Genomic DNA, 11,767 nt, shown 5'->3' with positions numbered 1-11,767 from the left:
CAGGCGACAAGTCATTCAAAGAAAGATCACAAAGACCTCCTTATTTAGGGATGGTTGGGAGCGGCTCCATATAGAGGACTTACTTATGTAGCACCAAGGCCCTGGGATCAATCTGCAAAAAGGATCCCACTCAGATGAAGACTTTTGGTTACTTTCTTTCTTAAAGATTTATTTTATTTATATAAGTACACTGTAGCAGTCTTCACACACACCCAAAAGAGGACATTGGATCCCATTACAGATGGTTGTGTGCCACCATGTGGTTGCTGGAAATTGAACTCAGAACCTCTAGAAGAACAGTCAGTGCTCTTAACCACTGAGCCATTTCTCCAGCCCTTGGTTAATTTTTTTTTTTTTGGTTAATTTTTAAATATAGGTCTTTCTAGAAGTTTTCTTTTTTAAATAAATCTTTTTTGTTTATTTATTTATTTATTTTTCTTTTGGAACAGTGTTTCACTGTAGCCTTGGCTGTTCTGGAACTCACTCTGTAAACCAGGCTGGCCTCGAACTCACAGAGATCCACATACCTCTGCCTCCTGAGTCCTGGGATTAAAGGTGTGTTCCACCATGCCTGGCCTTTAAGTAAATCTTAATTTATTTTCATATTTGTATATGAGTGCCTGTCTGTACCTATTTGGGTCGGTGCCCTTGGAGTCCAGAAGAGGGCGTTGGATCCCCTGGATTATGGGGTGGTCGCGAGCCACCAAGCTGGAAGTGAGCAGGTCTCCTTCAAGGGCTCCAAACATCTCAGCCATCTCTCCAGCTCTCCTAATTCTCTAAGACCATAGCATATGCAGTGTTAGTACTAGCTTAAACTGGGGGCCACAGGAGTGACCTCAATTCCCTGTGGCTCTGGCAGGGTTCAGCAGCCCAAAAATCCTTTCAGGACCACGAGCAGAGTTGAGAGGCTTCCCCCGGCCCTGCTGCTTCATGGAAGCTCTTCGGCAGGAAGTGCATCCACCATCGCAGGGTCTCAGGTTCTGGCCAAACAGCTTGAGGGACAAGGGATGGAAAGAAAACGGTTCTCCCCTCCATATCTTCCACTCCACCCCTACTCCCCATCACTCATCTCTGACTCTTTGACCTTCTATACTCCAGTGAAAACCTAAGAATTCCCATCTGAACCCTGAGCATCCCTTTATGCCTCCACTGAACCTTTGGGACCCCCCCCCCCCCGCCGCCCCAGGCAACTATGGGAGTAGGAATGGGTGGGGCAGGATGCAGGGGTGGAGTGGGTGGAGCCAAGACCCACTTCCTTTCCCCCTGGGGCTCAGTCTGCCTCAGTCCTGACCAAGCCTCAGGAAGAACTGGAGGTACTTGCTCTGGCCCTGTGCCTTAACCATTAATCTGGTAAGATGATATAATCTTGGTGGGTGCGGGGGTGGGGGTGCTCAGAGGATGAAGGAATGTACCTATAGTTTGAAAAGATGAATAGGGTGATGGGAAAAGGGGGTCAAGAGCCACTGGCTGGAACAATGAATGAAGGCCAGGGGGACATGGCTGCTCTGGAGTCTGAGCTGCCAAGGCCAGGGTGGGAGTCACCGGCGCCATCTGTTCCCCTGTTGTTTCTGATAATAGTGAAAGCAAGAATGGAAAAAAAAAAAAAACCAAAACAACAACAACAAAAAAACCCAACAACAACAAAAAAAACCCGTTAAACCACAAGCTGGGCTTGGCAGTTGGCAGGGAAGTGGGCAGAAGGAGGGGGGCTGGCCGAGTTTCCCTCCCCAACTCGTGTTCTTCTGTAACTTCCCTACATTCAGGTCCCAACTCCCGCTCCCGCCTGTCACTCTGAAGATGGCCTTGCTTCTTCTTCTCCTCTTTGGGGGATTCTGGGTCCAGGTGGTGCACCCATACAGTCTGCAGAGGACAACGATGTTATCATCTATCCCACATATCATAGCCCCAAGTACCTCTGAAGCCTGGAGTGCCAGCCCATCAGTCTCTGTGGGGCCAGGGACAGTGGACCCTAAGGAGGCCATCAGCCCCTGGAGGCAGACCATAATCCCAGTTTCTTCGACACCCTTGGGAACTACTGAATTGTCTTCTTTCGGGACTTCTGCTGGTGCCATCATGAGCACCCCTGTACCTGAGACTACAACCTCTCAGGCAGTTTCCAGCATGCTTCCAGAACTATCAAATGTAGCCAGTGACCCTCCTGTCACTGTAGCCAATCCTGTGACAGACAGAACTGTGGCATCTACATCTACCTCTAAAGGAGCCAGTGCACCCCCCACCACTGTGACAACAAGCTCTGACGAGATCAGTGGACCTTCTGTGGCTACAACAGTAAGCTCTAAGACCAGTGGTCCCCCTGTCACCATGGCTACTGGGTCTCTGGGGCCCTCCAGTGAGACACATGGACTCCCTGCCACCACAGCAGCCAGTTCTGTGGCGAGTTCCAGTGTGGCCCGTGGCACCTCAGTCTCCAGCACAAAGTCATTCACGACGTCTATCCAAGAGCCCATAACTACCAGGTCGCCACTCCAAGGATCAAGGGGCATGTTACTGCTGCCCTTGTTTATTGCCGTGATGGTGGTTTTGGCCCTCGTGGCGCTACTGCTGTTGTGGCGCCAGAGGCAGAAGCGGAGGACTGGGGCCCTGACCCTGAGCGGAGGTGGAAAACGAAATGGGGTGGTGGATGCCTGGGCTGGGCCAGCCCGGGTTCCTGATGAAGAGGCCACGACCGCATCAGGGTCAGGGGGCAACAAGGACTCTGGGGTACTGGAGACAGAAGGCTCTGAGCAGCGGCCCATGCTCAGTACATTCTTCAGCAGACGGAAATCTCGCCAGGGCTCTTTAGTCCTAGAAGAGCTGAAGCCTGGGTCAGGTCCCAACCTGAAGGGGGAGGAAGAGCCGCTTGTGGGCAGTGAGGATGAAGCTGTGGAAACCCCAACTTCTGACGGGCCACAAGCCAAAGATGAGACCGCACCTCAATCTCTATGAGCAACAGGTATTCATCCAACCTTCTCCTTAACCCTGGATCCTGCTGTCAGCTGCCGTACACTCTGCATTTGTGAACATTTGTGGACCAAATCCATCCGTCATTCCATCCATCCATCCATTCTTCATCCATTCAGTTCCTTCCCCCACAGCCCCCCAACCCCTCTGTCTCCCACCTCCCCTTCCTCTGTGTTTCCTTTGGAACCAGTTGCTGAATCTCCATGATGATAATCTTAGTGGACCCATATTTTTCCCAAGGATCCCCCTTGGAATGCTGCGATCCGACAGGCCAGAAAACTCCCTTGGATGAAGCTGTGAAGCCCATGCTCACACACCCTCCCCAGCAGGGGCCCCTTCAAGAATACCTCTCAACTACCATTTGCTTTGGGTCCGGCTTAGAGCCTGGATGGGGGCCATCCAGCTTGCTCTTGGGTGACCTGTGACCTGTGACTTTGCCCAGCGCACTCTGATTTGGGGCTGGCTGGTGGCTGCTGGGGTGAGCCTGCCAGAGGTCGATCACTTCTCCTTGGGTTAGGGATGAAGAGTTTCTGGTTCTGTGTAGTCCCCGCACCTGCTGTGTCCACTCGGAAGTATGGTTTGTGTGCAAGATAGGACAATCTAGGTGATGGTTGCAAACTGTACTGGTGAATATAGACCATGGGAGAGAGCAGGGCAAGTGCTGGTGAGTTCCAGAAGGGAGGGACCCAGGAGCTGGTGAGTACCCTGTCTGCTGAAAGCCTAAGTGTGTCTGCAGCCCCCAGAAGAATGCAAACGTGAAGGGGACGAAATGTGCCATCAAGTGTGCGTTCTTGAGCTAAGCTGCCATATCCTTCCCTCAGAGGCTCCCTCACACCAGCTCTCACCACACCCACACCCACCACTATGCACACACCAGCAGGCACACATGCAAGACGGGGAGAGGAATCAGCTCAGTGTGGGGGCTGGGTGGTGCAAACCACTGTGTTGATGCTTTCCCCTACAGGCTGAGTTGTCTGTTTCTATCCCAAGGCTGAAATCCTTCCCTTGTCTCAGGGGAATAACAGAGAGTTAAATGAAAGACAGGCCCAAGGGGTGAGACATGGATGCCAGAGAGTCCCTAAGGGTCTGAGGTACAGAGAGGGGACAGGCCACAATTGTGCTGCTTCTGACCCCACCTTCCTCTGATACCAGCCCGGGCATGTGGTCCAAAGGTGGTTGCTGGAGGAGATGTGCAAGAGGAAGCTGTTGAGTCAGAGGGCCCTGCGTTTGAGAACAGACTGACCTACAGAAAGAGACGTGTGGGTGCGGTTGTGTGTAGCCTAGATGGGAAAGAGGAAGGTGGGAGGGAGGGGATGAGGAATGGAAAGGAACATGGACCAGTTGCCACCACATCAAGCCGTCACCGTCCCCTCCCTGAGTCTGTGGGAAGAGGGAAGGACTGAGCTGGGCACACCTGGGTCACACTGAACTCATTTCTATTGCTCACTAGGCGCTGTGTGGACCAGCTACAACAGAGATGGCTCCAGTGAGTTGCAAGTGTCCCTTAAGGGACACAGCAACTGTTGTGGTTGATTTTTGCCAAACTGTGTGTCCTGATTTCAGGCTCAGAGGAAAATGTTGCCAAGCTGAGAGGTCAATGGCTCTGCATGTCACTTCTAAGGTGTTTCAGGCTGTCAGGTGCAGGGAGGAAGACAAGAAAATGGGGTAGAGATGGTGGCTAGCACCCAACAGGCCCTCAGCCCCGACAGGGTCAGGTGTTCTGGGTGCTAAGTGGAATGACAGACAAACGTGTCACAAGAGGACCAAAACTAGGAAGTGGTTGGTATCCTACCTCTGAAGGAAGACAAGGAAGCTGAATTTTGTCCCAGGTCTTGGCCACATCTCTCTTTCCAGTGACTCCGGTGCCTGGCAGGTGGCAAGCTCTCAGTGCATGTCCCCATGAATGGATGGATGGATGGATGGATGGATGGATGAATGAGGTGTTGGCAGATAGCAAGGGAAGGCATTTGACACAAAGACTCGTAATGCAAAAGTATGTCAGAGGAGCAGAGACCATGGCGGAACAGACAGGTGTCCTTCAGCTCAGGAGAGAGAAGGCCCAGTAAGCGACAGATCTGGGAAAAGCAAAATAGGAGGAGAAGGAGGAGGAGGAGGGGGGGNGGGGGGGGAGGAGGAGGAGGAGGAGGAGGATGAGGATGAGGAGGGCGGCAAACAGAAAATGGAGAGATGTAAAACAGTTTCAACTCCATCAGTTATGAAACCATAGTAAGTGGCTTGTGTTTGTGACATCCTGGCCTCCTCTTCAGAAATTTGTAATGACCTCAGAAATGCCTGTGGCTGACATGGGGTAGGGAAAAGTAAATGATCTGTAAATACATGTGTAAAAAGCTATGTCCTGAGTGTTCAGCGTGGTCCTCCTATACATGGGGAATTTAAGTGTGATTTTTCACCTTTCTGTGTTTTACACAATAAATGTCTCTACTTTCACAGTTATGAAAAACATTGGTGAAGGGGCTGGGAAATGGCTTATTGATTGGAGCGCTGCTGCTCTTCCAGGGAACTCAGGCTCTGTTCCCAGCACCTAAAATGGCAGCTCCCAACTGTCTGCAGCTCCAGTTCCAGGAGATCCAATGGCCTCTTATGACCTTCAAGGGCACCAGGTATACATGTGGTACACATACATACATGCAGGCAAGATACCCATACACATAAAAATAAGTAAATCTTTTAAAAATTGGTGAAACCGATGCTCCTGAGAGAGCCATAGGGGTTGTGGTTGGAAGAAGGCTGTGGAGACAGCGTCAGAAGGCTTGAGTTGTCTTCTGAGTGTTGGGATGGAAGGGGTGGGGCATCCCATCTGTCCCACAGAGCCTCTGTGGACAGAGCCTCTGTGGACAGTCTGTGTGCCATTCTTTCTTCCGTTGCCAGGCAACATATATAAAGACATCCTCAAACTTCCCAGTGCTTGCTTCCCTGATCCTAAGTCCATGACTCTCCCACTGGTTGGTCGCTCCTCCCTGGTCCTTTCTTCAGGTCTCATTTTGCCCATGCTATCCGGAGATCCTGGTATAACCCCACCCCCACATTGTATTTTATTTCTGTTTGTTCTCCTCCTCCTCCTCCTCCCCCTTTCTCCTCTTCCTCCTCTTCTAGGGTTGGTCTTTTGTTTTCTGGTTTTTCTTCTCATTGTTTGTGCGTTTTTGTATTTTAAGACATGAAGCCTGGGATGTCCAACTGACCCAGAACTGCTGGACTTTCTCCTTCTGCCTCCCAAGTGCTGGGATTACAGATGTGCACCACCACACCCAGCTATTATTTCCTTTGTTTTAAGAAGGAAGGTTTATTTTGGATTACTGATTTTCCTTTGTTTAGAGACAGGCAGGGTCTTACCATTGACCCAGATGTCTTGGGACTCACTCTCCTCCGATGTCAGCCTTCCAGGTCTTGGGAGTACAGGAGTATTCAGCCATGCCTGGACAAATTTTTATTCTATTTTGAATTGGTATGCATTAATTATTCAGTTTTATGATATATATATATCATCGGTAGCAATATATGCACAACGTTGAGTAATCAAGTCAGGGTGATTATCTTGCCAGTCCACTCAGATATTTGTTTGTGACAAAATGTTCAAATTTTTTTCTTTGAGTCAGTTTAGAACATAAACTGTGAGGCAGCCCTGGTAGCACAGTCTGTTGCTCCTAGAACTTGGGAAGTGTTACAGAAGGGTCAGGAGCTTGAGGCCATCCTGGGCTACACGAGAACCTGTCTCAAAATCAATATCTGAAACCCAAATAGTTCAACAGCGAAATAATCATAGGGCTGAAAGATGGCTCAGCCAAAGAGCACTGGCTACAGCCAGGTGGTGAGGGCACCTTCCTTTAATCCCAGCGCTCAGGAAGCAGAGGCAGGCAAATCTCTGAGTTCAAGGCCAGCCAGGTCTACAGAGTGAATTCCAGAGCAGCCAGGAGTGTTACACAGACAAAACCCACCTCAAACAAAACAAAACAAAAACAAACAACAGCAAAAACAACCACAACAAAAAACAGGAAGGGGGGCAGGGGAAGGGGAGGAGATGGCTCAATGCTTGAGAGCACTGACTGCTCTTCCAGAGGTCCTGAGTTCAATTCCCAGCAACCACATGGTGGCTCACAACCTTCTGTAATGGGATTTAATGCCCTCTTCTGGTGTGTCTGAAGACAGCGACAGTGCACTCACATATATAAAATAAAGTTAATAAAAAACCAAAACAAAAAACCTAAAAAGCCTGCGGTGCGAGGCGCTGGAAAGATGACTTACTGGTTAAGAGCAGTGTCTGCTTCTCCAGAGAACTTGGGTTCAATTCCCAGAAGTTCACAACTTTACAACTGTCTGCAACTCCAGATCCAGGGGATTGAACACCCTCACACATGCATGCAGACAAAACACCATTGCACATAAAATACGAATTAATAGACTAAAACCATCCTGGTCTATACAGCAAGTTCCAGGGTGGGAGGGAAGGGCTACATAGTGAGACCCTGTTTCAAACAAAAACCAAACTCACAAAGCATTTTTCCTGGTTGTTTGGCATCCAGGGTTCCTGTAGCCGGCCAACATGAGTTGTCCCTGAGCAGACAGTAAGGGTCTCCACATCAGGACTCAGAGGGCCCAGTGCTCCAGGTCAGAGCCCAGGGCCTTTTCTTCACCTTGGGATACTGTGTAATGCTTGGGGAATGAGACCAGGGGAGGATGAGCCTTGAGCCTCGAGGACAGGCAGCATCCTTTAGGTATCTTTCCCTGATGGGATCTCCTACTTAGGGAAGGGAAAGGCCTCTGCTGGCCTGTCAGGGCCAGAAAATCCATAGGTTCTGTGTTTTGGGATCTCATCGTTTCTTCTTTCCTTAAGTTTCTGGTTGCTTTAACTGATTCCATGTGTGTGTGTGTGTGTGTGTGTGTGTGTGTGTGTGTGTGTGTGTGCGCGCGCGCGCGTGCATGCGTGTGTTGTTGCTTTAACTAATTCTCTATGTATGTGCATGTGATGAGTGTGTGTCTGGTTGCTTTAATTAATTTTCTGTGTGTGCATGTGTGTGAGTGTGTATGTCTGTATGTCTGTGTATCTCTCTGTGTATAGAATAGAAAAGGGCATAAGATCTCTTGGAGCTTGAGTGATAGGCAGTTGTGAGTCACTCCATGTGAGCACTAAGACCTGAACTCTGGTCCCAAGTCTTCGCCACCGAGCCATCTCTCTGGCTTTCCAAGCTCAGCTTACTTCATGTGGTTCTGGGGATGGAACTCAGGTCCCCTCATGCTGTGCATCTAGAACCTTAGCACCTTAGCACCCAAGCCATCTCCTCCCACTTTTACATTCCTTTTAACCTCTGAACTTTATCATCAGAACTGACCACATTCTTGATATCATCATCACTTTGAGCTGTCCTATCTTGTGTATCACATTCTTACATGCATCAAAACTCATACTGTGAGCTAGAGAGATGGTTCAGCCATTAAGAACATGTTCTGCTCTGCAAAGGACCCAAGTTCGGTTCCTACACCCATGTCAGGTGACTACAACCATCTGTGACCCTAGCCCTTGGGGACTCAATACCTCTAACCTCTTATGGGCACAGCACTTGTGTACACTCCCTAACACAGATGTGCACAACACAAATACACTGCATTTTAATAATAGAAATAAATCTTACCAGGCATGGTAGCGCACACCTTTAACCCTAGCACTTGGGAGTCAGAGACAGGTGGATCTCTGAGAGTTTAAGCCTGGTGAACAGAGCCAGTTCCAGGACATCCACGGCTGTTACACAAAGTAACTCATCTTTTTGAGATGCAAAAGAACCAAAGTCAAACAACCAGAGGGAAAGTTCATGGTTATGGGACTTGGGAGCACTTGCTTAGTGTCTGCATTCTGGAATCTACTGTCAGCTCTGAGAAGAAGGGACAAGCGGGAGGGAGAGGGAGGGAATCACAGCTTCAACTAAGCTTTATTCTCCTAAGTGAAAATTCCAGATAGAGAGATCTGCATAGGAGAGGTTTTACAAAATCCCACACGAGAAGCTGCCGGTGTGTAGTTATGAGAGCTCTGTTCTCCTAACAATGAGTATTCATAGCTATTTCTCTTTTTGCTCCCATTGGTGACCCTGATTGTTTATCCAGTGGGGGTAGGCAAAGCCTGGGATGGAGTCAGGGCTCCCTGGGGCAGGGATGGAGGGTCTCTGTCAGCTCTGACCCACCATGCTCAGATCTCCCACTGTTAACAAGCAAGAAAAGAATGTGATCACATTGTTCTAAAGTACCAAAGTAGAAACTGAGTTAGGAGAAACCGGTTCTTCAGGAGGAGGACTGCACAGTGGGTAGGAGCCTGAGGTGAGCCATCTAGTGTTCTCAACAGCGAGTTACAAGTAGGCCTGTGTGACCATGTGTCCAGCTCTCTTCCTATGGTTTGTGACATCAAGACAGGCTGGCTGCACCTTGGCCAAGATCCCAGTGAAAACAGAACCAATCGTTAGCCAAGAAAGCCACCTGCTTGCCTTTGCATTTGTACAGGCTCTGCCCAAAATCAGCCCACTGCCAGTTGTCCCCGCAGCACACCCGTGTGACTTCTCACCAGACTCCTCCTCAACCTTGAAGCTCTGACTCAAATGTCAGTCCTCAGTGAAGTTGTCCCTTTGCCCTGCCCCCTCCTCAGACAGACTGTCTACACTCCTACAGCACCTTCTGTGATGGCACAGATGACCAGGCTGTATGGTTTTTTGGTTTTTGACTTGTTGGTTTGTTTTGGGGGACAGTCTAGTATGACCAAGGAATGGCTTTGAACTCACTATATAGCAAGGAATGACCTTGAAAACTTAAAAACTCTCTCCCTCTCCCCTCCCCTTCCACTCTCCTCCTCTCCCTCCCCATCTCCTCCCCTTTCCCCTCTCTCTCTGTGTACATTATACTCATATATGCTATATAGACAACTCTGCAATATTTTCTTGAGACAGGGTTTCTTACTGAACTCGGAGCTGTCAGGCACTGGGGGCAGGGGAGGCTTGGCTGGTGGCCAGAAAGCACCAGTGACCCTGTATCTTCTCCTCCTCCTCTTGCCCAAGGCACTAGGGTTACAGGAGAGCATGGCCACACCCAGCTTTTTCACATGGGTGCTGTGGCTCCAAACTCAGGTCCTCAAGGTCTGCACAGCCAGTGCTCTTCTACACAGAGCCATCTCCCAAGTCCCTGACCTTGACCTGATGATCCCCCTGCCTCCACCTCCTGAGTGTTGGCATTACAGGTGAGTGCCACCGTACCTGGCATGTGCAGTGCTGGGGACTGCACATGCTCAGGGCACTGAGCAAGCGAGCCCCCGACTGAGTTCCAAGGCCAGGCTCTGTGGCTATGAGGACGTCAGAGCAGGGAGCCCTCCAATGCTGCGTCATCTTTACAGAGAGCCCAACACCCAGGCTGCCGAATACACAGTTGCTGCCCAGAGGTGTACACACGGCAGTGGATTCTGGAATACTCTCTGGAGATGATTAGAGGCCTAGCAATGAGGGCTGCAGGGTTGGAAAGAGGTTTGTAGTTGTTTGTTGTTTTGTTCTGGGTAGTGTCTCCCTCTGTGGCCCAGGCTGGGCTCAAGTGCTCCTCTGGAGTAGCTGGAATTACAGGCATGAACTATGGTGACCTGTTAGGATCAGTTGTAATAACAGTGTGGTGAATAAATAGAGAAGTTATATCATTTACTGCATGCAGCTATGCACTGTGCCAGCAGAAAAGCCCCTCATTGAATCAGAATGCTGAGATTGGGGTCTGTGTGCTGTAATGGCTAGTCTGCCCCGTAAGCCCAGCAATCAGGAGGTTGAGGCATGAACCCAGTTTGAGCTACGTACATATCAAGACTCTAACTTGTTTTCTAATGTCTGGAGGCTGGGACCTGCCATGAGCATGCTTTAAGTCCAACACTCTGGAGGCAGAGGCAGAGGCAGAGGCAGGCGGATTTCTGAGTTGAGGCCAGCCTGGTCTACAAAGTGAGTTCCAGGACAGCCAGGGTTATACAGAGAAACCCTGTCTCAAAACCAATATATATTGGTTGTGTAGATCAGGCTAGCCTTGAACTTACTACATAGCCCAGGCTGCCCTCTAACTTAGGGCAATCTAATATATATATATATATATATATATATATATATATATATATATATATACATTCTTTTTAAATAAGGAAGAAGAGGCAAAAAGAAGGAAGGAAGAAAAGGTATTTCTGTTTATGTAACAATTTACTGCTGGTATTTGGAGCATTTGACAACTTAAACTCCTTCCATTTTGTACTCTTGTTATTCTGCTAGGGTCAGGAAATGTTCTGCTTTCTACCAGCTTGTAGGAGAGAAGAGAAGGATGCCTGATGGCTTGTATAATCCAAATCTGGAAGAAGCTGTAGCACTTGTACACACACTCTGTTTAACCAGAATTCAGTCCTGTGTTGGCCTCAGCACCAAGGATGCTGGGAAATGTAGTTTAGTTGGGTGTCCAGGAAAAAAACAAGCAATCCCAACCACAAGGAGGGAATACCAAAATGGAAGATTTGCTGTAGAAAACAACTGCAAGATGCAAAGAAGAAAAACTTAAAAGGTGACCTAGAACCTGTGGCGTTCCTGCCTGCACGCAGACCGGCGCCTTGCCTGCATGGGCAGAACACCTTGGGGTGGGTTCGCACTTGAGCGGCAAATGTGTTGCTCTGCCTGCTGAACCCACTGTGGATCCGAACTGGAGGACGAGAACTCCTGAGAAAGAACAGGGCTGCAAAGGAAAATATGGGGCCTTGGCAAAGTGTCTGATCAAAGCCCTTATCTTTATTGTCAGGACTGGCTTAAAT

General features: G+C 49.3%; 1 protein-coding gene across 1 annotated transcript; it reads left to right on the top strand.

Annotated features, from left to right (window-relative positions):
• The first annotated feature begins 1,283 nt into the window (after nucleotides 1-1,283).
• On the top strand, nucleotides 1,284-3,285 carry Spn (sialophorin). Its single transcript, XM_021186674.2, has 2 exons — nucleotides 1,284-1,350; nucleotides 1,764-3,285. Exon 2 carries the CDS (start codon nucleotides 1,798-1,800, stop codon nucleotides 2,944-2,946), a length of 1,149 nt encoding a protein of 382 aa, XP_021042333.1. The 5' UTR covers nucleotides 1,284-1,350; nucleotides 1,764-1,797; the 3' UTR covers nucleotides 2,947-3,285.
• Nucleotides 3,286-11,767: the final 8,482 nt, after the last annotated feature.

This window comes from Mus pahari, chromosome 1 (assembly GCF_900095145.1).
Source record: "Mus pahari chromosome 1, PAHARI_EIJ_v1.1, whole genome shotgun sequence".
Lineage (NCBI taxonomy): Eukaryota > Metazoa > Chordata > Mammalia > Rodentia > Muridae > Mus > Mus pahari.
The sequence above is the reverse complement of the archived record's forward strand: the minus strand, read 5'-3'. Positions and strand labels throughout refer to the sequence as shown.

What these genes read in the sequence shown, in the direction of transcription:
- Spn (XM_021186674.2), top strand. Translation starts at nt 1,798, where the DNA reads ATGGCCTTGCTTCTTCTTCTCCTCTTTGGGGGATTCTGGGTCCAGGTG.